The 25755-nt window shown below is 37.5% G+C and overlaps 2 protein-coding genes across 3 annotated transcripts in view; both read left to right on the top strand.

Moving 5' to 3' along the window:
- Positions 1-25755, top strand: part of LOC113914732 (olfactory receptor 1440-like) — a 166686-nt gene that overhangs the window by 115679 nt on the left and 25252 nt on the right. Inside the window, exon 1 of one of the 2 annotated variants that reach the window (XM_027580206.1) lies at positions 5762-5809. The exons of the other annotated variant lie outside the window; for it this stretch is intronic. Coding sequence (XP_027436007.1) covers positions 5779-5809 — 31 coding nt within the window. The 5' untranslated portion in view covers positions 5762-5778. Of the gene's footprint in view, positions 1-5761; positions 5810-25755 lie in introns of those variants that run through there. 2 annotated transcript variants of the gene reach the window in all.
- On the top strand, positions 5682-7666 carry LOC118355921 (olfactory receptor 5AN1-like). Its single transcript, XM_027580208.1, has 2 exons — positions 5682-5809; positions 6715-7666. Exon 2 carries the CDS (start codon positions 6728-6730, stop codon positions 7664-7666), a length of 939 nt encoding a protein of 312 aa, XP_027436009.1. The 5' UTR covers positions 5682-5809; positions 6715-6727.

The raw sequence follows: 25755 nt of genomic DNA, 5'->3' as shown, positions 1-25755 counted from the left end.
GGGGAATTTCCTAAGATCCTGTATTCTTGTCTAGATTTTCCAACTTTATCCATCCCAAGGACTCTTTGAACTTTGGTAATTTCTGAGTAGCAAAAGGCAAGCAGGTCACTAAATAATGATATAACAAAGCACTCATGTACAATTCCACTGGCCTTTTGAAATACTTCAAATAGCTCTCTGTGGTCATCTTCGGAGCTCCTGCAGGTCTGGAGGCACTAGTGTGGGTAACACAGATATCAGATGCCTCACTTCAAGGCATTGTTGGTCTGTCTCTTTTAACCTTTTTTTTTTTACTTACATTGTTCTTCTTCATTGCACCATCTTGGCTTTCTTTACCTGATTTTTTCTCTGCACAACCTTACGAACTGGCCATGTCCTCAGTATTCAGAATTGGAAAGGTTTTGATTAGCTAGATGCACATAGCAAAATCTCCAATTAATACTTATGTCAGTCACCTTTTCTTTAAATTGTCTTGGGAAATGGTGGACACATGCAAAAACTTAACCAGAAAGTGAATTTCCCCCTTTTCCTATAGCTTACTAAAGTAGCTTACAAGATACATTTTGTCATGAATTAGTAAAACAATCCACAATTCCTTATCGTTTTGGGACTGATGAGTCACATAAAATACCTTTACCTCTGGCTGCCTCTGTCACCAGAATGTAATAAGAAAGTGAAGAGCTTTACTGCAAGTGATTGGTCAGAAGTTTGACTTATTTTCACTGAATTGATCAATTATGTTGGTGTATTGGGGGATGTTGTGCATGGGAGTTTATATTTTCAAAATATTTTCATTGACTCCAACTCATCTTGGAAAAAATTGTGGAGAAATTATATTCACAACACTTCAGGAGTCATCAGAAAGATTTCCAAGTTCATGAAAGCACAATTTAAATGAAAGGAGATAATTTTAGTTTTGCGTCCAAAAGTTGGTGAAGGAACTATTTGTTCAACATGTATTTATTCAGTAACACAAATATTAGTATACAAGATGCTTATCGTTAAGTAGTGAATCATCTCCACTAGACCATGCACTGTATACAGCATCATCAGCTCGGAGTATCTGGTGGTGGTGGCACATAAAAAGCAACATCAGGAGTTTACATTCCACCTGACTGGGAGATAACAGAATAATACAAGATAGAAATAAATACAGTCATTGACTAACGATATTCTTGAGTCTAGGCTTAGAGAACATCTAATTTAGAAAATAATTTATGTGAAGAGCTCCTTGATATTTCAGTATTAGTTTGCTTTATTTTTCTTTCACAGAGAGGAATGATAATGGGGATGAAAGTTGCTAACATTTATTGAGCCCTTATTGTCTTAAGACCTTCACGTCATTCAATGTTTGCAGCAACCACCTGAAGTAATAAGTACTCAGCACCATTTATAGATGAGGCAACTGAAGCACAGAGTGGTTAACAACTTGCTAAGGGTGATACAGACGGTAGATAAAAGCCAGGAAATTCTAGAATTCTGTTTTCTCTGTGGTTCTTTCTCCCCTTCATTTCCCCTGCCCCTCTCCCTTTCTCTCTTATTCTGTGCTTACTTTTAAGGATTTATATATCTTAATAACTTTTCTTCCTATAAATACAGGGGTTGTCGAAAATTGATCAAATACAAAGAGTTTTAAAGAAGGAAATCAAAATCATACCATTCATTACTTTTGGCATTTGTAATCGTCTCACATGGGTATTTGCGTGTGTGTGTGTGTGTGTGTGTGTGTGTGAGAGAGAGAGAGAGAGAGAGTGAGAGACACAAAGACAGAGATATTATATGAAGCATTTCTTTCATCCAGAAAGATAAAACTGTTTTGTGTGCACTCATCATCAGTATATGTGAGTGCCCATCCCTTACTGATTAATATCTTTCATATTAAAGTCATATCCTTAGTGTCTTTTTTATATTTTCTGACTGTTTTTCTCATTTCATCAGTTGTATTTTAAAAGTATTTTATATAATGGGTTCTTCAACCATAAGCAAGTTTTAAATTTTTATATCATATTTTTTCTCAGAGTTTTTGGCTTGCTGTTATATTTCAGAACTTTCTTTCCCATCCCAGGATTATATAAATGCATATTTATTTATTCTTTAATGCTTTTTATTTATAGTGAGCCAGGTTTCACAGACCATTTATGGGAGAGTTTATCCTTTCTCTGTCAATTTAAAATACTAATTTTGTGGGGCACCAGTCAGTCAGTAGAACTTGTAACTCTTGATTGTGTTTGAGTTACAAGTTGGGTGTAGAGGTAGAGATTACTCAAAAAAATAATATAGAAAATAAATAAAGTTAAAATAAATGGTAGTTTAAAAACAAAAAAAGAAAACTTACTTTCCAAAGTTAAAAAAATACTAAATTTGTCATGTTAAATTCTTACCATTATTTAAATTTATTCTTAAATATATATATTTGTTCTTTTGACATGTCTGTTTTTATAAGAATAATGAATTATCCACGATTATAATACTTTTTAGTATCTGAAAATTGAAGTCCTTTCTAATGATTAATTTTTACCTAAAATTATTTGGCTGTTATTTACTATTTCATCTCAAGGAAGGACAGTTTGGGTATGTAGCACAGCCAATATTTGGTATCCATTACAAATCTGTTAGTGAGTTCTAACATGCTGATTCTATCAACCAAAAATATGAAATATACCTTTGTAGTATTTGGTAACTGAAAATATATACTTTGACATATTCTTGACGTCAAGGCCCATCATAGCTTGATGCTTGTTGCCAATTGACCCAAATCTATTTGAACTCAAGAAAACGAAATAGAAAATAATTTCCCTGGTTTAACTCAAGAAAACTAAATAATTTACCATGGCCCCTGGTGCTTTTACTTGCTTCTACACAAGGTCTGAATCTATATTGCCTAAAGGCAAGGATGCCTGACTGTCTACAGGACTGATGATGTCTCAGGAATTTCCCAAAATTAACCCATAAAACTCTAGTATCCCTTGCATGCCTATCCACAGGCACAACTGTCTTTCATGGTTATCTTAAGCAATCAGCGATAGTAATAGCCAACATCTATTGAACAATTAATGTGTACTTGATTGCATGCTGAAAATTTGCATGAATTTCCTCAGATAACTGTCCCATTAACCTTATAGTTTAGGGGTTCTTGTCCTCAATTTGTTGTGAGTAAATCATATCTAGTGTGTTTAAGCCACTGAGACAAGTTCTTAGAGTGAGATGGTATCAAAATTAAAACTTTTTTCCATTTTATTGAGATAAAACTGACAGAATACATTGTATAAGTTTGAGGATTACAACATAATGATTTGATATATGTATGTATTACAAAATGATTACCACAAATTAGTTAACATTCATCACTTTGCATGGTTATAGTTTTCTTCTTTGCAATGTGAATTTTTGAGATCTTTCTCAGCAACTTTCAAATGCACAATATAGTATCGTTAACTATAGTCATTATGTTGCACATTACACTTCCAGAACGTATTTATCTTATAACTGGAAGTGTTGGCCACCTTTACCCAATTCCCCCATCCCCTACTCCCTGCCCCTGGAAATCAGAAATCTGATCTCTGTCTCAATTAGTTCAGTTTTTTTTTAGATTTCACATTTAGTGAGATCATACGATGTTTGTTTTTCTTGGTCTAACTGATCTCACTTAGCATAGTGCTCTCAAGGGCCATCCAGGTTGTCACAAATGCCAGGATTTCTTTATATATTCATATATATAATATTGAATATTAACATAAATAATATATACAACAATATAATACAATACTTATATCATGATTTCTTTATCCATTCATCTTTTGATGGACACTTAGGTTATTTCAATGTCTTGCGTATTGTAAATAATGCTGCAATGAGCATGGGGGTGCAAATATTTCTCTAGGATACTAATGTCATTTCCCGTGGATATATACCCAGAAGTGGAATTGCTGAATCATTTGCAGATCTAGTTTTAATTTTCTGAGGATCTCCACACGGTTTTCCATAGTGACTATACCAATTTACATTTCCATAGCATTGCACAGGGTTCTCTATTCTCCACATCTTTGCCAGCATGTGTTATCTCTTATCTTTTTGTGATAGTTATTCTGACAGGTGTGAGTTGATATCTCATTCCCCTGGTGATGAGTGATATTGAGCACCTTTTCATATACCTGTTGGCCATTGGATGTCCCCATGGAAGAATATCTACTCAGGTCCTATGCCCATTTTTTAATTGGACCATTTATTTTCTTGCTATTAAGTTGTTTGAATTTGTTTTACATTTTGGATATTAACCTCTCTTTTTAAAAGATTTTATTTATTATTTGAGAGAGAGAAAAAAGAGCGAGGGGGGGAGGGAGAGCAGAGGAGGGAGAGGAAGAGGGAAAGAATCCCAAGAATCTCAAGCAGACTCCATGCTGAGCATGGAGCCTGATGCAGGGCTCGATCCCACTGTCTGAGATTATGACCTGAGCCAAAACCAAGAGTAAGGCGCTTAACAGACCAAGCTACCCAGATGCCATAGATATTATCCTCTTATCAGATATGTGGTTTGAAAATATTTTCTACCATTCCATAGGTTACCTTTTCATTTTGTTTATCATTTCTTCTGTGCAGAAGCTTTTTAGTTTGATATAATCCCACTCATTTATTTTTAATTTTTTTAGCTTATACTTTAAGTGCGATATCCAAAAAAATCACTGCCAAGCCCTGTCAAGAAGTTTTCCCCCTGTGTTTTCTTCTAGGAGTTTTATGGTTACAGGTCTTAGATTTCAGTCGTCAATTCATATTGTGTTAATTTTTGTGAGTGGTGTAAGATTTGGGTCTAGTTTTGTTCTTTAGCAAAAGAATATCCAATTTCCCCAACACCATTCATTGAAGAGACTGTCCTTTCCCCATTAAGTATTTTAGGCTCTCTTATCAAATATTAGTTGACTGTGTATACATGGTTCTGTTTCTAGGCTGCACCTAAATGTATAAAGCCATTGGCTGGACTCTCTGCTAGAGTGCTTCTGGGTTTTGCATCTTCCCAGGAGCTCTGGCCAGGCTTCCTGGTTGGATGATGCTAGGGGATATACTCAACAGCACATGGGGCTATGAATTGTTTTTTCTGCCTGGACAGCAGGGAGACAGGCTCTAAGGCCAACAAGGCTCATTGTTTTAGGTTCTGAATCAGGCGGAACTGTGTGTTTAGTTCCCTGGACAAATGAAGCCACTGTCCTGGCTCTGCAGCTGGGCAGCACTGCTGGCTGCTGAACTATGTTCCTTTCTAGGTGCTCTGGCCAGGTTTCCTGGTTGGGCTGGGCCTGAGAGGATACACTCAGCAGTAGACGGGCCTATGAATTAGTTTCCTGCCTGTGCAGAGTGGCAGAACAAACTTCAGGTCCAGAAAGCTTGCCATTTCAGATCCTAAATCAGTCAGAACCACCCACTGAATTCCCTGGAAGTCTGATGGGGCCACCTCTGGTTGGGATTTCTACTTTGGTGCCAATGCAAATAGGAACTCAGTCTGCCAAGATCTGAACACTGGTTATTGTAAGTCTTGCCCCTGCCTCCATCACAATCTGATTCCCAGTGGTCAAACCCCACAGATTCCCCTGTGACCCCCAGGGGGCAAGACCAGAATGAATATCCCAAGAAGTGACCTACAGTTCTGGGGGAGCTGGATATCCACCTTGGGATCTCTTTTTTTTTACTGGGGAAACCACAGGCAAAAGGGACCCTACCCTGTTGATATGGCACTGTGCCAGCATGGGAGAGTGGCAATACTATCAGAGTGTGGTTGACCTCTACCCTTCTATGTGGTCCTTCTTGGTCTCTGTAATCCAAGGTAGGTGTTTCTGCCTCATTCGCATGTCCTAGGATTTTCACAATGTTGTCTTGTCTGTGAATAGTTGCTAGTTGTTCTTTTGGGGAGGGGAGTGATGTCAGGAATGACCTATGGTACCATCTTGATGATGTTGCTCAGAACTAAAACTCCAAAGTCTGAATCTTAACTATAGTACTGCGCTGTTTCCTAAAAAACAAAATACTCTAAAACTGAGACAATAGTTGGGGCAATAGTGAGTTGTGCTAGCCTCTGTATGGAATAGTTCATATGAAGGCTTCCCTAAGAAAACTTATTCCATAACTTTATTGACACACATGCTGTACCCCAAGAGAATATTATCAGAATTACATACTATGATGTAATTTTCCAGGCCATTTGGGAGATTTTTTAAAAATATATTTGTTAAAACATTTGAGAAGTTATTATAAACAGGGTTATTTTTCTTATGGGTAAAATAAGAAATTTAAGAACTCTATCTAGATGACCATCTGGGGGAGAAGAGCTATTCCAAATTTATTCTACAATGATGCAACTTATGCTTTGCTATTATAGAGCTACAGTTATATATTGAATTATCAGAGGTCTTTTAAAAACATAATTTTGATAAATGATTCTTACCTTATTTATAAGAACCACAAGGTTTCTATTGCTTTTTTTAAAAGTTGTCAATTTTTAAGTATCTTTTAATTTTCATGAGACCCATGAAATAATTGAGAACCTGAAGCACTTTTAAAAAGGCACTTCTTGGCAATTTGAGATGAAAACTGGGTCTTTTCATCAGGACAGGGAGGCATTGCTTCTTTCCCTGCACTCAATGGAGGAAAAAAATTGTACATATGAGAATTGTAATGCTGTCATTTCACCTGAGTCTGCAGTGCATTCTCTTCTCTCTTTTCTGATTTTAGAAGCAGCAAGCCAATGACTGGGGGAGGAAATATTACAGAGATCACTTATTTCATCCTTTTGGGATTCTCTGATTTTCCCAGAATCCTAGCAGTGCTCTTTGCTGTATTCCTGCTGATCTACATTTTGACTCTGACTTGGAACCTGTGCCTCATCATCTTAATAAGGATGGACTCTCACCTCCACACGCCCATGTACTTCTTCCTCAGTAATCTGTCCTTCATAGATATCTGCTATGTGACCTCTACGGCTCCCAAGATGCTCTCCAACTTTTTCCAAGAGCAGCAAACTATCACCTTTATGGGTTGTGCTGTTCAGTACTTTGTCTTTTCAACCATGGGACTGAGTGAGTCTTGTCTCATGACAGCCATGGCTTATGACCGATACACTGCCATTTGTAATCCACTTCTCTATTCAGCAATCATGTCACCCACCCTCTGTATTCGGATGGTGCTGGGATCCTATTTGGCTGGACTCTCTGCTTCTATATCCCAGTTATGTACCATGTTTCAGCTCCACTTTTGTGGGCCTAATGTCATCAACCACTTCTTCTGTGACATGCCCCAACTCTTAGTCCTGTCCTGCACTGACGCTTTCTTTGGACAACTGTTGATTGCTATATTAGCAATGATCTTTGGGATAATAAATGCTCTCATTATCGTGATATCCTATGGCTATATTGTCATCTCCATCATGAAGATCACTTCAGCTAAAGGCAGGTCCAAGGCTTTCAACACATGTGGTTCTCATCTGACAGCGGTTTCCCTCTTCTATACCTCAAGTGTCTTTGTCTATTTAAGTTCCATCTCTGGTGGTTCCTCCAGCTTTGACAGATTTGCATCAGTATTCTACACTGTGGCCATTCCCATGTTGAATCCCTTGATTTACAGTCTGAGGAACAAGGAAATCAAAGATGCCTTGAAGAGGTTACAAAAGAAGAGATGGTCCTGTTGAGGTCCTGTCCAGATTTGTCCTATCAGAAACCTTACCCCCCAATAATATGCACATGAATGGACTCTAACAAAATTCATACTTTGGATAAAAAAAGCTTAATTTGACACAGATAATATGCCAAATGGACTGACAGCTGACTTGATTCCACACAAACACAATAACTTTAAGTCCTGGAGGTTCATATTTTCACCCTACATAAGGAGTGACCTCATCATTTATTAATAGTCTGCAAGTATTTGTAAAATGTTAAGGTTTAGAAACTTGTCATTTCTTTTTGCTTCAGAGATTGAGCCCTGTTCAGTCTCAGACCTCTGATCGTAAAGGAGTGATACCTGATGGAGGTCCCCAGGAGTGTATAGATCTTGTCTCCCAAATATTTTGATGCAGCATAATCCAGACAAGAGGGTGATTGATGTTTGTTCTGTATTTCTGACCATAATGGGAATAAATAGAGAGAGGGGATGTGCCTTCGAACAGAAACAAAGCTATGCAATTGGCCTGGTTGTGTCTCCTGGGAAGAGCAATCTGAGATGCTAATGTTTGTGTAAGGCCTCTTTCAGGACTAGTTACCTATTAAATTTTTGGTCACATCCCAGTCTCCACCAGGTGTAATCTAAGGAAGCGGGAGGTGATTTGAATCATAAAGAGGAATGGAATGAAAAATGACATCCCTTCAGTACCATTTACTTATGAGTTTGATGTTTTAATTCTTGCATCTCATGTCCAATGTGGATTTCTGATGGGTGGTGATGTGTAAAATTCTTGTCAACTAATAGCAATTTCAGATATTGTAGGACTCAAACTTCTCTTTTTTTCCTCCATTAAATCTGGAAAATTTGCCCTCGATTGACATAGTGAATGGGATACACTACCAAATTCTTTCTGGTATTTTAAGCATCTGTTCAAATTTGGTGTGAGGAGATTTGTCTGAGAATTCATTGTAATAATGTAGTTACTGAATGTTCAATATTTGCAGAGACTAGGAACAAATATGGAACGCTGGTATACATTCTTTCTTGTGTGTGTTCAATATTTCATGTCGTAGAAATTTATGGTTGTGTGGGTGGTACAACGGATGGAGTAGATGGTCAGAGTTACTCTAATACTGATATTTTCTAGGAAGCCTCAAGGGCTAGGAGAGGAAATAGTGGGATAGGCAGGGTTCTGAACTCTGGTTAGTTTCTATTGTCTGAAGGAGGAAACGAAACATTTGGTCCTAGAGGTCTGGTTAAAAAGAGGAACAAGATGTGTCCCAACACTAACTGTTGACTTGCTAGATTGCTCAGACTTTAACCAAATGATAAAAACCAAATGTCATTACATTTACATATTATCCTCAGAGATTTAATGGATTCTTTTTAAGATTTTTTTTTTTTAACTTGTCAGGGAGAGAGAGAGAGAGCACAAGCAGGGGGAGTGGCAGGCAGAGAGAGAAGCAGGTTCCCTGCTGAGCAAGGAGGCTGATACGGGGCTTGATCCCAAACCTTGGGATCATGATCTGAGCTGAAGGCAGCTGCTTAACCAACTGAGCCATCCAGGCACCCCAATTTAATGGATTCTTAATGAATACTTTTGGTTCTCAATTTTGATGAATCACATGAATTATTCTATTGAATTAAAGACTTTATTTTTTTTAAAGATTTTATTTATTTATTTGACAGAGAGAGACACAGCGAGAGAGGGAACACAAGCAGGGGGAGTGGGAGAGGGAGAAGCAGGCCTCCTGCGGAGCAGGGAGCCCGATGCAGGGCTCCATCCCAAAGCCCCGGGATCATGACCTGAGCGGAAGGCAGACGCTTAACGACTGAGCCACCCGGGCGCCCCTGAATTAAAGACTTTAAATGAAGAGATATTTAAAGCCTTTGTCAGACCTTCCAGGAGTTTACATTTGGATAGGATTGAGACAAGGGGAATTATTGAAATCTCTAGGAGGGAGTGTGGGGGCTTACCCCATGCCAAGAAAACTGTGATACGAATAAAGGATGTTTGGGCCCCCAGTCCAGGTAAAAGTATGTTTCTTGTGGCATTGCTCATTACATATGTATAAGAATGTATGGGAAGTCTGCTGCTAAGGTACTATGAGGGTTTCATCAGGAGACAAAACTCTGCTAGATAATAGTGGAGGATATTTCCATAATACTGCACAGATCTAACTTTTGATGGGTTCAGATGAGCTCAGGGAGGTGATGAATAAGAGCTGCTGATGGTGACTGAAAGTTAACCTTCTGGGAGCTGCTGTGGATGGATTAGGTTCCCAGGAACTGCTATCTTTCAACAACTGCTTTCATCAGCTGCTGTTGAAAACCATTAGCTAGAGGTACTGATGGGAAATGCCGTTAAAATATTATTTTAAAGAAAAAACCTGGGGAAAATAAAACATGATTATTCAGACTTGCCCCTGAAGAACATTTAGACCAATGGTATATGCCAGATTCTACTCTTAGATGAACCACATATTCTAAACTAGGTCAGTCTATGGAACTAAAAAGACAGTTTAGCTTGCCCACAGTAATTGCACAGAGATTTTGCCATGTAATATCACATGGGAACAGTAAATCTGCCAGCCCTCACTAAGGGTTTGCTAGATAAATATATCAAGGTGGGTGGTAAGGATGAAAAAAAATTAGGAAAGTTTCCTGTCCTCATATCTAGCTAGGAGACAGACCCATATATAAAATAATAAATTCTACATTTTTGGTATAGTTCAATGTAAGATGATTGAAACAGACCCATAGACTAAGGGACTTGAAAAGACTAAGAACTCATGTGGATTATCAGGGAGTCCATGGAAAATTCAGTCAGGAGGAGGGGCTTGACCTCATTTTGTAGGATTTATTTCCAAAAGAGAAGCGCATTCCCCATAGTCAGAGTAATTAACAAAGTGGAGTGGTTTGAATGTGCAGAGGGGAGCCATGCCCCATAAGGATGAAAAGTTGAGCATCAACTTTAGCATACTTAACATTTCCTTTTTTTTTAGGTTTTTACTTAAAATCCAATTAGTTAACATATAGTATATTATTAGTTTCAGGTGTAGAATTTAGTGATTCATCACTTAAATATAACACCCAGTGCTCATCACAGCAAGTGCCTTCCTTACTACCCATCACCCATTTAAACAATTCCCCTGCCTACCTCCCCTCCAGCAACAATCTAGGAGGTAGGTAACATTTGGAAGGTATTTGAATGACAGTAGGTAGGAATGAAGTTTAAAAAAATACAAGTTACATTAATATCATTTTGCAATTTATTTTAATTTTAAAAATTTATTTTTGAGACATAATTTTCATATGACATAGTGTAAGTTTAAGGTATGCAATATATTGATTTGATACCTTTATATGTTGCAATATGATTACTGCTGGTAGCATTAGACACAATTCTGTTGTGTCATATAATTATCATTTCTATTCTGTGGTGAGAACATTTAAGATCTGGTCTCTTAGTAACTTTGAAGTATCTAATACAGTATTGTTGACTGTATTCACTATGCTGTGCATTAGATCTCCAGAACTTAATAGTCTTTTAAGAGCAAATTTGTACATTTACAAATGTCTCCCCAGTTCTGCCACCCAGCCCCTGGTAACCACCATTCTTTTATTTTTTATTGTTATGTTAATAACCATACATTACATCATTAGTTTTGATGTAGTGTTCCATGATTTATTGTTTGCATATAACACCCAGTGCTCCATGCAGAACGTGCCCTCTTTAATACCCATCACCAGGCTAACACATCCCCCCACCCGCCTCCCCTCTAGAACCCTCAGTTTGTTTTTCAGAGTCCATCATCTCTCATTGGTAACCACCATTCTATTCTGTTTCCATAGGTTCAGCATTTTTAGATTCCACATACTAGTGATATCATGGAGTATTTGTCTTTTTTTCCCCTGGTTTATCTCACTTAGCTTAATGCCATCAAATTCCATCCATGATGTTGCAAATAGCAGGATTTCCTTTTTTCTCACAATTGAATATATATCGTATATAATTTCATATATATACACATACCTGCATACATACTATACACACCACATCTTTTTTAAAAAAAGATTTTATTTATTTGAGAGAGAGAGAGCACAAGAGTGAGAGCACAAGTTAGGGGAGGGGCAGGGGGAGAGGGAGAAGCAGGCTCCCCATCAAGCAGGGAGCCTGGTGTGGGGCTCAATTCCAGGACCCCAAGATCATGACCTGAGCCAAAGGCAGATGCCTTACCAGCTGATCCACCCAGGTGCCCCCACACCACATTTTCTTATCCATTCATCCATTGATGGACACTTTTGTTGTTTCTATATCTTGGCTATTGTGAATAATGCTGCAATAAACACGAGAATGCAGATATCTTCTCAGTATCCTGTTTTTATTTCTGTTGAATATATACTTAGAAGTGGAATTGCTGGATCATATGGCAGATCCATTTTTAATTTTTGAGGGACCTCCACACCGTTTTTAATACTAGTTGGATTTACATTCCTACAATAGTGCACTGGGATTCCCTATTCTCCACATCCTCATCAACACTTATTATCTCTTCTCTTCTTGATAATAACCATTCTAACAGGTATGAAGTGGTATCTCATTGTGGCTTTGATTTTCATTTCCCTGATGATTAGTGACATGGAGCATCTTTTATGTACCTGTTGGCCATTTGGATGTCTTCTTTGGAAAAATGTTTATTAACTTCTTCTGCCCATTTTTAAATTAGATTAGTATTTTTTTGTTATTGAGTTGTATGCATTTTTATATATTTTTGATGATAACCTCTTAACCATAAATGGTTTGTAAATATTTTTCCAATTTCGTAGGTTGCCTTTTCATCTTGTTGATTTGTTGTTGTTGTTGTTTTTGTTTGTTTTTGCTGTGCAGAGATTTTAATTTGATGTAGTCCTACTTGATGATTTTTGCTTTTATTTTTTGTGCTTTTGGTGTCACATAGAAAAAATTATTGCCAAGACTAATGCCAAGGGGGCTTCTTCCTCATATTTTCTTCTAGAAGTTTTATGAGTTTAGGCCATATGTTTAAGCCTCTAATCCATCTTGAGTTAATTTTTGTGGGTGGTGTAAGATAGGGGTCCATTTTTTTCCTGAATATGGTTATCCAGTTTTCCAACACCATTTGTTGAACAGATTATCCTTTCCCCATTGAGCATTCTTTGCTCCTTTGTCAAATATTCATTGACTGTGAGTGGGGGGCTTATTTCTGGACTCTCTATTCTGTTCCATTGGTTTATGTATCTATTTTTATGTTAGTACCATACTGTTTTAATTATTATAGCTTTGTGGCATAGTTTGAAATCAGGAAGTGGGAAGCCTCTGGCTTTGTTCTTTGTCAGGATTGCTTTGGTAATTTGGGGGTTTTTTTTTGTGTGTGTGTGTCCATACAAATGTTAGGATTGTTTTTTCTGTGAAAAATGCCATTGGAATTATGATAGGTACTGTATTGAATCTATTGATGGCTTTGGTTAGTATTGATTTTAACTATTTTAATTCTTCTGATTCATGAACATGGTATATCATTCCATTTGTTTATGTTTTCTTCAATTTCTTTTATCACTGTCTTTTGGTTCTCATTGTGTAGGTCTTTCACTTCCTTGGTTAAATTTATTCCTAACTATTTTATTTATTTTGATGCAGTTGTGAATGGGATAGTTTTCTTTACTTCTTTTTCAGATGACTTGTTGTTAGTGTATGGAAAAAGAATAATTTTTGTATGTTGATTTTATATCCTGCAACTTTATTGAATTCATTGGTTACTTCTAAGAGTGTTTTGCTTGACTGTTTATGATTTTCTATATATAAGATCAAATCATCTGCAAATAGAAACCATTTTACTTCTTTTCCTGTTTGTATGCTTTTTATTTCTTTATCTTGCCTGATTGCTCTAGCTAGGACTCCAATATTATGTTGAATAAGAGTGGCTTTGTCAATCATGCATGTGTGAAAAAAAAAGTGTTGAGAGTGGGCAGTCTTTTTTGTTCCTGGTCTTAGAGGAAAAACTCTCAATATTTCACCATTGAGTATGTCAACTGTGGGTTTGTCAAATATGGCCATTATTATGTTGAGGTGTGTTCCTTCTATACCCAATTTGTTGAGAGTCTTTATCATAAAAGAGTATTGTGTTTTGTCTAATGCTTTTTCTTCATTTATTCAGAGGACCATGTTGAATCACTATATTGTACACCCAAAACTAATATTACACTGTATGTTAACAAACTGGAATTTAAATGAAAACATAAAAAAATACACATACAGGCTTATGGCATATTTTGCAAGAAAACAGGCATCCGAATTTAGAGAAAGAACTAAGTATAAAGGAAGTATTATTATTATTATTATTATTTTACTAATTACCTGTATTTCGTGAGCATTGGACTTGGTTGGACAACCTGCATGATTCTCTGTAGCAGAGAGACCCACAGTAGATGAAGGACTGGTTCCTTTGAGCTCCCACCTAGTCATCATCAACACAGAATCTGAAGTTTATATGTTTATCTGTTTTTGACCTTCTCACAGTATGAAGAATACAAGCCATTGATTCCACTTTATACAGGATGAAAATGAGGCTCAGAGGGATTAAGAAATTCAATCAAAAGACACACCATGGGCAAGTAATGGTTTAACCTCTCTTTCTCTCTTTCTCTTTCTTTTTGAGAGAGAATGAGAGCATTGAGCAGAGGTGGGGAGGAACAGAGGGAGAGGAAGAGAGTGAATTCCAAGCAGGCTCCCTGCCCAGCATAGAGCCTGAAGTGGGGCACAATCCCATGACCCTGAGATCATGACCTGAGCTGAAATATGGGCTGGATGCTTAAGCAACTGAGCCACCCAGGCACCATTAACCTCTCTCTTAATAAGTAATTTCTTCATTTTTATTAAAGATAATCAAATCTTCCTCTTAGTCTGAAATAAAGAAGCAACAGTAAATTGCCACTATTCTCCTGCAAAGCAGAGGAATTTGGTAGTTTAAAATCTCTGTGTGGTATAATGGAAATGTACACATTTTCATTAACTTTTGAAATATTGAAAATGGCTTTCTATTGTCACTTTTGTCGGCACTGGAAATTGATAAACTTGTATGACTTATGACTCTTTTACCTAATTCACTTTGTCTGTAACAGTTAAAGCATGAGTTATATGGATTATGCCTTTTTTATTATTATTATGTTATATTAATCACCATACATTACATCATTAGTTCTTGATGTAGTGTTCCATGATTCATTGTTTGTGTATAACACCCAGTGCTCCATGCAGTACATGCCCTCTTTAATACCCATCACCAGGCCAACCCATCCCCCCACCCCCCTCCCCTCTAGAACCCTCAGTTTGTTTCTCAGAGTCCATCATCTCTCCTGGTTTGTCTCCCCCTCCTATTTCCCCCCTTCGTTCTTCCCCTCCTGCTATCTTCTTCTTTTTTGTTTTTCTTAACATATATTGCATTATTTGTTGTAGAGGTACAGATCTGTGATTCAACAGTCTTACACAATTCACAGTGTTCACCATAGCACATACCCTCCCCAATGTCTATCACCCAGCCACCCCATCCCTCCCATCCCCCCACCACTCCAGCAACCCTGAGTTTGTTTCCTGAGATTAAGAATTCCTCATATCCGTGAGGCCATATGATACATATCTTTCTCTAATTGACTTATTTCGCTCAGCATAATACCCTTCAGTTCCATCCACGTCATTGCAAATGGAAAGATTTTATTCCTTTTGATGGCTGCATAATATTCCATTGTGTGTGTGTGTGTGTGTGTGTGTGTGTGTGTGTGTGTGTGTGTGTGTGTGTGTATACCACATCTTCTTTTTTAAAGGTTTTATTTATTTATTTGACAGAGAGAAACACAGCTAGAGAGGGAACACAAGCAGGGGGAGTGGGAGAGGGAGAAGCAGGCTTCCCGCTGAGCAGGGAGCCCGATGCAGGGCTCCATCCCAGGACCCTGGGATCATGACCTGAGCCGAAGGCAGATGCTTAACAACTGAGCCACCCAGGTGCCCCAATATACCACATCTTCTTTATCCATTCATCTGTTGATGGACATCTTGGCACTTTCCACAGTTTGGCTATTGTGGACATTGCTGCTATAAACATTGGGGTGCACATACCCCTTCAGATCCCTACATTGGTATCTTTGGGGTAAATACACAGTAGTGCAATTCCTGGGTCGTACAGTAGCTCTATTTTCAACTTTTTGAGGAACCTCCATATTGTTTTCCAGAGTAGCTGCACCAGCTTGCATTCCCACCAACAGTGTAGGAGGGTTCCCCTTTCTCCACATCCCCGCCAACATCTGTCATTTCCTGACTTGTTAATTTGAGCCATTTTGACTGGTGTGAGGTGGTATCTCATTGAGGTTTTGATTTGGATTTCTCTGATGCCAAGTAATGTGGAGCACTTTTTCATGTTTCTGTTGGCCATTTGGATGTCTTCTTTGGAAAAATATCTGTTCATGTCTTCTGCCCATTTCTTGATTGGATCATTTGTTCTTGGGGTGTTGAGTTTGATAAATTTATAGATTTTGGATACTAGCCCTTTATCTGATATGTCATTTGCAAATATCTTCTCCCATTCTGTCAGTTGTATTTGGTTTTGTTGACTGTTTCTTTTGCTGTGCAAAAGCTTTTTATCTTGATGAAGTCCCAATAGTTCATTTTTGCCCTTGCTTCCCTTGCCTTTGGCGATGTTTCTAGGAAGAAGTTGCTGTGGCTAAGGTCAAAGAGGTTGCTGCCTGTGTTCTCCTTTAGGATTTTGATGGATTCCTGTCTCATGTTTAGGTCTTTCAACCATTTGGAGTCTATTTTTGTGTGTGGTGTAAGGAAATGATCCAGTTTCATTCTTCTGCGTGTGGCTGTCCAGTTTTCCCAGCACCATTTGTTGAAGAGACTGTCTTTTTTCCATTGGACATTCTTTCCTGCTTTGTCAAAGATTAGTTGACCATAGATTGGAGGGTCCATTTCTGGGCTCTCTATTCTGTTCCATTGATCTATGTGTCTGTTTTTGTGCCAGTACCATACTGTCTTGATGATGACAGCTTTGTAGTAGAGCTTGAAGTCCAGAATTGTGATGCCACCAGCTTTGTTTTTCATTTTCAACATTCCTCTGGCTATTCGGGGTCTTTTCTGGTTCCATACAAATTTTAGGATTATTTGTTCCATTTCTTTGAAAAAAGTGGATGGTATTTTGATAAGGATTGCATTAAATGTGTAGATTGCTCTAGGTAGCATTGACATCTTCACAATATTTGTTCTTCCAATGCATGAGCATGGAATGTTTTTCCATTTCTTTGTGTCTTCCTCAATTTCTTTCATGAACATTTTCTAGTTTTCTGAATACAGATTCTTTGCCTCTTTGGTTAGATTTATTCGTAGGTATCTTATGGTTTTGGGTGCAATTGTGAATGGGATCGACTCCTTAATTTTTCTTTCTTCTGTCTTGTTGTTGGTGTATAGGAATGCCACTGATTTCTGTGCATTGATTTTATGTCCTGCCACTTTACTGAATTCCTGTATGAGTTCTAGCAGTTTTGGAGTGGAGTCTTTTGGGTTTTCCACATACAGTATCATATCATCTGCAAAGTTTGACTTCTTTGTTGCCAATTCGGATGCCGTTTATTTCTTTTTGTGTCTGATTGCTGTAGCTAGAACTTCTTGAATAGCAGTGGTGATAGTGGACATCCCTGCTGTGTTCTTGACCTTAGGGGGAAAGCTCTCAGTTTCCCCATTGAGAATGATATTCACTGTGGGTTTTTCATAGATGGCTTTTGTGATATTGAGGTATGTGCCCTCTATCCCTATACTCTGAAGAGTTTTGATCAAGAAAGGTTGCTGTACTTTGTCGACTGCTTTTTCTGCATCTATTGAGAGGATCATATGATTCTTGTTCTTTCTTCTATTAGTGTATTGTATCATATTGATTGATTTGTGGATGTTGTACCAACCTTGCAGCCCAGGGATAAATCTCACTTCGTCGTGGTGAATAATCCTTTTAATGTACTGTTGGATCCTATTGGTTAGTATTTTGGTGAGAATTTTTGCATCCATGTTCATCAAGGATATTGGTCTGTAATTCTCCTTTTTGATGAGATCTTTGTCTGGTTTTGGGATCAGGGTAATGGTGGCCTCATAAAACGAGTTTGGAAGTTTTCCTTCCATTTCTGTTTTTTAGAATAGTTTCAGAAGAATACGTATTAATTCTTCTTTAAATGTTTGGTAGAATTCCCCTGGGAAGCCATCTGGCCCTGGGCTTTTGTTGGGGGGAGATCTTTGATGGCTGCTTCAATGTCCTTAGTGGTTATAGGTCTGTTCAGGTTTTCTATTTCTTCCTGGTTCAGTTTTGGTGTTCATATATCTCTAGGAAAGCATCCATTTCTTCCAGATTGTCTAATTTGCTGGCATATAGTTGCTCATATGTTCTTATAATTGTTTGTATTTCTTTGGTGTTGGTTGTGATCTCTCCTCTTTCATTCATGATTTTATTTATTTGGGTCCTTTCTCTTTTCTTTTTGATAAGTTTGGCCAGGGGTTTATCAATCTTATTAATTCTCTCAAAGAACAAGCTCCTAGTTTCGTTGATCTGTTCTACTGTTCTTTTGGTTTCTATTTCATTGATTTCTGCTCTGATCTTTATTATTTCTCTTCTCCTTCTGGGTTTAGGCTTTATTTGCTGTTCTTTCTCCAGCTCCTTTAGGTATAGGGTTAGGTTGTGTAATTGAGGCCTTTCTTGATTCTTGAGGAAGGCTCGTATTGCTATATACTTTCCTCTTAGGACTGCCTTTGCTGCATCCCAAAGATTTTGAACAGTTGTGTTTTCATTTTCATTGGTTTCCATGAATTTTTAAAATTCTTCTTTAATTTCTTAGTTGACCCATTCATTCTTTCGTAGGATGCTCTTTAGCTTCCATGTATTTGGGTTCTTTCCGACTTTCCTCTTGTGATTGAGTTCTAGTTTCAAAGCATTGTGGTCTGAAAGTATGCAGGGAATGATCCCAATCTTTTGGTACCAGTTGAGACCTGATTTGTGATCCAGGATGTGATCTAGTCTCGAGAATGTTCCATGTGCAGTAGAGAAGAATGTGTATTCTGTTGCTCTCGGATGGAATGTTCTGAATATATCTGTGAAGTCCATCTGGTCCAGTGTGTCATTTAAGGCCTTTATTTCCCTGTTGATCTTTTGCTTAGATGATCTGTCCATTTCAGTGAGGGGGGTGTTAAAGTCCCCTAGTATTATTGTATTGTTGTCGATGTGTTTCTTTGCTTTTGTTATTAATTGGCTTATATAATTGGCTGCTCCCATGTTAGGGGAATAGATATTTACAATTGTTAGAACTTCTTGTTGGATAGACCCTTTAGGTAGGATATAGTGTCCTTCCTCATCTCTTATTATAGTCTTTGGTTTAAAATCTAATTTGTCTAACATAAGGATTTCCACCCCGCTTTCTTTTGATGCACATTAGCATGGTAAATCGTTTTCCACCCCCTCACTTTCAATCTGGAGGTGACTTCGGGTCTAAAATGAGTCTCTTGCAGACAGCATATTGATGGATCTTGTTTTTTTTTTTTATCCAATCTGAGACCCTGTGTCTTTTGATTGGGGCGTTTAGCCCACTTACATTCAGGGTAACTATTGAAAGATATGAATTTAGTGCCATTGTATTGCCTGTAAGGTGACTGTTACTGTATATTGTCTCTGTTCCTTTCTGGTCCATGTTACTTTTAGGTTCTTTCTTTGCTTAGAGGAACCCTTTCAATACTTCTTGTAGGACTTGTTTGGTGTTCGAAAATTCTTTTAGTTTTTGTTTGTTCTGGAAGGTTTTATCTCTCCTTCTATTTTCAATGACAGCCTAGCTGGATATAGTATTCTTGGCTGCATATTTTTCTCTTTTAGTGCTCTGAATATTTCATGCCAGTCCTTTCTGACCTGCCAGGTCTCTGTGGATAAGTCTGCTGCCAATCTAATGTTTTTACCATTGTAGGTTACATATCTCTTCTCCCAAGCTGCTTTCAGGATTTTCTTTGTCTCTGAGACTTGTAACATTTAGCATTAGATGTCGGGGTGTTGAGCTATTTTTATTGATTTTGAAAGGGGTTCTCTGTACCTCCTGGATTTTGATGCCTGTTTTCTTTCCTAAATTAGGGAAGTTCTCTGCTATAATTTGCTCCAATATACCTTCTGCCCCTCTCTCTCTTTCTTCTTCTTCTGGGATCCCAGTTATTCTAATATTGTTTCTTCATCTTATGGTATCACTTATCTCTTGAATTTTCCCCTCGTGATCCAGTAGTTGTTTATCTCGTTTTTTCTCAGCTTCTTTATTTTCCAGCGTTTGGTTTTCTATATCACTAATTCTCTCTTCTTCCTTATTTATCCTAGAAGTTAGAGCCTTCCTTTTAATTGCACCTCATTAATAGCCTTTTGATTTCGACTTGGTTTGATTTTAGTTCTTTCATTTCTCCAGAAAGGGATTCTCTAGTATCTTCTATGCTTTTTTCAAGACCAGCTAGTATCTTTATTATCGTCATTCTGAGCTCTAATTCCAACATCTTACTAATGTCCATATTGATTAGGTCCCTGGCAATTGGTATTGCCTCTTGTTCTTTTTTTTCAGGTGAGTTTTTCCATCTGGTCATTTTGTCCAGAGAATAATAGATGAATGAGAGAACAAAATGCTAAAAGGGTAACAACAACCCCAGAAACATATGCACTCAGAAGAGTCCTGAAACCGGGGGGAAAAGGAAAAAAAAAATAATATGATCAAGCTGGTGAGTAGAACAGAGCCACACAGTAGATTTTGGGTGTATTTTGGTCTGTTAGAAGAAACTGCCTCCCAAAATTTTAAAGAAAGAAAAACTTATATATATACAAAAATAAGGGTAAATACAATGAAGGGATAGAATATGACTGTAATGATGAAAATAAAAAAAGATTTTAAAAAAGGAATTGATAAGTTGGTTGAAAAAAATAAAGAAAAAAAAGGAGAGAATGTGATCAGGTGGGAGAATAGAACAAAGCCAATCACTTGATTTAGGATATATTTTGATCTATTAGAAGAAGCTGTATCCCAAAATTTTAAAGAAAGAAAAACCTATATATATACAAAAAATAAGGTTAAATACAATGAAAGGATAGAATATGACTGTAGAAATGAAAATTAAAAAAGATTTTTATCTTATTTTATTTTTAATTTTTTTATTGTTATGTTAATCACCATATATTACATCATTAGTTTTTGATGTAGTGTTCCATGATTCATTGTTTGTGCATAACACCCTAAAAAAGATTTTTAAAAAGGAATTGATAAGATGTTGGTTGAAAGAGGAAAGAAAATTTTAAAAAAATACAAAAAGAAAAAATAAAGAAAATTTAAAAAATTAACTTTGAAAGACTATAGAATCATGGGAAAAAAGCCATGAATTCTATGTGCTGTATTCCCTAGCACTGGAGTTTTGCAGTTCTCATTGATCTCTAAACTTGATCTTGACTGGATATCCTTGCTGATCTTCTGGGGGAGGGGCCTGTTAAAGTGATTCTCAAACGTCTTTGCCCCAGGCAGAATTGCACCGCCCTTGCCAGGGGCCAGGCTAAGTCATCTGCTTGGGTTTGCTCTCAGTAGATTTTGTTCCCTGTCTTTCCATACAGCTTTAGAGGATGAGACTGAAAATGGCAGCCTCCCAATCTCTGGCCCCAGAGGAGCCAAGAGCTCAGGGCCCCACTCCTCAGTGGGCCCTCAGAGAAAAGTAGTCAATCACTCCTATCTCTGTAGTTTCTGGCTGCACTCCATGCTCACCCAGCCTGTGACTGAGCATTTCTATCTCTGGCACATGACCCTGTTTGGAGTTTTTAAACCCAGCAGATTCCTGTGGCGTGCTCCCCTGCCACTCCTCCCAGGGGTGGAAGGGGAGTCTCCCCGTATCTGCCACTTGTTGGGTCCATGCTCGAAGAGTAGGTCCCGACTGTGCCCCAGATCACAGTTTATGGCAACTCCGATCTGAGAACCCACTCCTTGGCTCTGTCTTTGCAACCAGCTTTCCTGCTCTGACACCTGGGAGCTCTCCCGTACTCAGGCACACCCAGTCTTCCTGTGATCCCGAGGGTCCTGAGAGCACACTGTCCCTGTGAGTGTTCCACCCCCCACTTAGCCACTGGAGTAATGTCCCTTAGCAGAGCAGACTTCTAAAAGTTCTGAGTTTGTGCTCCACTGCTCTATCACTTGCCGGTAGCTGGCTGACAGAGGGTCCCTCCCCCCACAGTCTATCTTCCCAAATATTTCCTCAGATTCACTTCTCTGCACATCCTACCTTCCAGAAAGTGGTCAATTTTCTGTTCATAGAATTGCTGCTATTCTTTTCTTCGATCTCCTGTTGAGTTTTTAGGTATTCTGAATGGTTTGATAATATCTAACTGAATTCCTGGGACCAGACAAAATTTAGGTCTCCTACTCCTCCACCATATTGCTCCTCCTTGCCTAACTTTTTATTATAGTATTGACCTTTTTAGAATTGTTTCTCTCGTGTCCATTTCATTTATTTCTGGCCTGATCTTTGTTATTTCCTTCCTTTGGATAACTTTGGGCTTAGTTTCTCATTTTTTTTCCTGGTTCCTTGAGGTGTAAAGTTAGATTGTTTATTTCAGATCTTTCTTTTTTCTTAATGTAGGCAGTTATTTCTATAAACTTCCTTCCTAGAAATACTTTGCTGCATCCCATAGTTTTGGTATGTTGTGTTTCCATTTTCATTTTGTTTAAATTTAAATTCTATTAGCCAACATATAGTACATCATTAGTTTTAGATATAGTGTTCAATAATTCATCAGTTGCATATCATTTGTTTTAATTTTTATTTAATTTGTTTTAATATATTTTTCATTTCTCTTTTGATTTCTTCTTTGACCCATTGGTTGTCCAGGAATATGCTGTTTAATTTCCACGTATTTGTGAATTTTCCAGGTTTTCTCCTGTTTTCAATTTGTGGTTGGAAAATATGCTTGATATGATTTCAGTCTTCTTTTATTTGTTATGACTTGTTCTGTGGCCTAAGAACATACTGGAGAATGTTTCATATGTGCCTGAGAAGAATGTGTGTTCTGTTGCTGTTGGATGTTTTGTATATGGCAGTGCACTCCATTTGGTCTAAGGCGTATTTCAAGTCCAATGTTTCCTTATTGATTTTTAGTCTGCATGATCTACCCATTGTTGAAGGTGGAGTACTGTTACTATATTTTTGTCTATTATTCCCTTCAGTTCTGTTAGTATTGGCCTAATACATACTTCGGTGCTTCTATGGTGGGTACATGTATATTTATTATTGTTATATCCTCTTGATAAATTAAGCCATTATCATTGTATAATGTCCTTCATTGTATCTTTTAACAGTTTTTGCCCTAAAGTCTATTTTGTCTGATGTAAGTATAGCTACCCCTGCTCTCTTTTCATTTCCATTTGCATGAAATATCTTTTTTCATCCTTTTTCTTTGAGCCTGTGTGTGGCCTTAAACCTGAAGTGAGTCTTATTAGGCAGCATAGAGTTAGGTCTGTCTTTCTTTCTTTCTTTCTTTCTTTCTTTCTTTCTTTCTTTCTTTCTTTCTTTCTTTCTTTCTTTCTTTCTTTCTTTCTTTCTTTCTTCTTCTTTTCTTTTCTCTTCTTTTTTTCTTTTCTTTTCTCCATTAAGCTACCCTGTACCTTTGGATTGGGGCATTTAGTCCACTTATATTTAAAATATTTATTGATAGGTAAGGACTTACTAATGACATTTTATTAATTGTTTTCTGGCTGTTTCAAAGTTCCCTTGCTCCTTTCTTCCTCTTTCTGTCTTCCTCTGTGAACTGATGATTTTTCATATTGGTATGCTTTGATTTTCTTCTCTTTATCTTTTTTGTATATACTGTAGGATTTTGCTTTGTGGTTACCATGTGGCTTTACATAAAACATCTTATGGTTATAATGGTCTATTTTATGCTGATAACAACTTCGATTATATAAAAACTACTCTTATATTCCTCCCCTTCCACGTTTTATGGTTTAGATGTCACAAGTTACCTCTCTTTATATTATGTATCCATTACCAAATTACTATGGGTTTTTTTTAAATACTTTTGTCCTTTAACATTTATACTAGAGTTAAGTGTTTAACACACCATCATATTACAGTATTAGAGTGCTTTGAATTTGGCTATATACTTACCATTATCAGTGTGTTTTCTATTTTTATGTTTTCATGTTATCTATTAGTACCCTTTCATTTCAACTTGAAGAGCTTTCCACATTTCTTGTAAGGCAGGTCTGCCTCAGTTTTTGTTTGCTTTGAAAAGTTTTTATTCCTTCTTCATTTATGAAGGACAACTTTGCTGGGTAAAGTATTCCGGTTGGCATTTTTTTTCTTTTATCACCTTGGATATAGTATCTCAGTCTTTCCTGGCCTGCATAGTCCTGCTGAGAAATCTGCTGACAGTTTACTTGCATATGAGGTTTTTTTTTAATTGCTGCTTTTATTTTTTTATTTAAATTCAATTAGCCAACATATAGAACAGCATGTTTCAGATGTAGAGTTCAGTAATTTATCAGTTGCATATAACACCCAGTGCTCATCACATCACGTGCTCTCCTTAATGCCTATCACCCAGTTACCTCATTCCCCTACCCCCCTCCCCTCATGAGAGGGAGAAAAACCATGAGAGACTCTCAGTTGCTGCTTTTAATTTTCTTTTCTTTTTTTCCTTTGGTCTTTGATTTCACACAGTGTTAATGTAGTGTAGTGGAGAAGATAACTTTAGGTTAAAACTTTGGGGGACTCCACTTCATTCAGCTTCATGAAGTTGGTTGTCCAAATCTCTCTCCAGATTTGGGAAATTCTTAGCCACTATTTATTTAAATAAGCTCTCAACCCCTTTCTCCCTCTCTTCTCTTAGAGTCCAGTAATGCACAGACTGTTTCCCTTAATGGTATCCCATAGTCCATGTAGATGTTCTTCACTCATTTCCATCCTTTTTTCTTAGTTTTCCTCTGACTGGATGATTTCAAAGGACTGTCTTCTATTTCACAGATTCTTCCTTCTGCCTGGTCCAATCTTGTACTGATGGTCTCCATGGTATTTTTCATTTCATTCATTGTATTCCTCAACTCCAGAATTTCTGTTAGGTTCTTTTTTTGTGATTTTTATCTTTCCGTTAAACTTGTCATTTTGTTAGTGAATTGTTTTCCTGATTCAATTGAATTCTTTTCATGTTTTCTTATAGTTCACTGAGCTTCCTTAAAGCAACTATTTTGAATTCTTATCATGAAAATCACAGATCTACATTTCTTTGGGGTCAGTTACGAGAAAATTATTGTGTTCCTTTGGTGGTGTTATGCTACCTTGATTTTTCATGTTGCTTGAAGTCTTGCATTGGTGTCTTTGCATTTAAAGAAGTAGTCACCTCCTTCAGTCTTTACCGATTGGCTTTGGGAGAGAAATATCTTTTGTCAGCCCTGATAGGGATTCAGAGATTTTTCTCAGAGTTTTTCCATGCATACTCTTGCTCCACACTTCTTGTTTCCTCTTCAGAAAGAATTCTTAAAATTGTATGTCTTCTCTTCCTCCTTTCAAAGCCAGGATGGGTGCCAACAGCTGCCCATTTGCTTCCCCTAGAGCAATAGAAAAGAATAGAAAACCCAGAAATGAACCCACAACTATATGGTCAATTTATCTTTGACAAAGCAGGAAAGAATATCCAATGGAAAAAAGACAATCTGTTCAACAAATCGTGTTGGGAAACCTGCATAATAACATGCAAAAGAATGAAACTGGACCACTTTCTTTTTTTTTTAAGATTTTATTTATTTATTTGACAGAGAGAGAGACAGCAAGAGAGGGAACACAAGCAGGGGGAGTGGGAGAGGGAGAAGCAGGCTTACCACGGAGCAGGGAGCCCAATGCAGGGCTCGATCCCAGGACCCTGGGATCATGACCTGAGCTGAAGGCAGACGCTTAACTGACTGAGCCACCCAGGTGCCCCAGAAACTGGACCACTTTCTTATACCACAAAAATAAGAAGAAATCAGAGAGGGAGACAAACCATGAGAGACTTTGTAATCCAGGAACCAAACTGAGGATTACAGAAAGAA

Source organism: Zalophus californianus, chromosome 11 (genome assembly GCF_009762305.2).
Source record: "Zalophus californianus isolate mZalCal1 chromosome 11, mZalCal1.pri.v2, whole genome shotgun sequence".
Classification (NCBI taxonomy): domain Eukaryota; kingdom Metazoa; phylum Chordata; class Mammalia; order Carnivora; family Otariidae; genus Zalophus; species Zalophus californianus.
The sequence above is the reverse complement of the archived record's forward strand: the minus strand, read 5'-3'. Positions and strand labels throughout refer to the sequence as shown.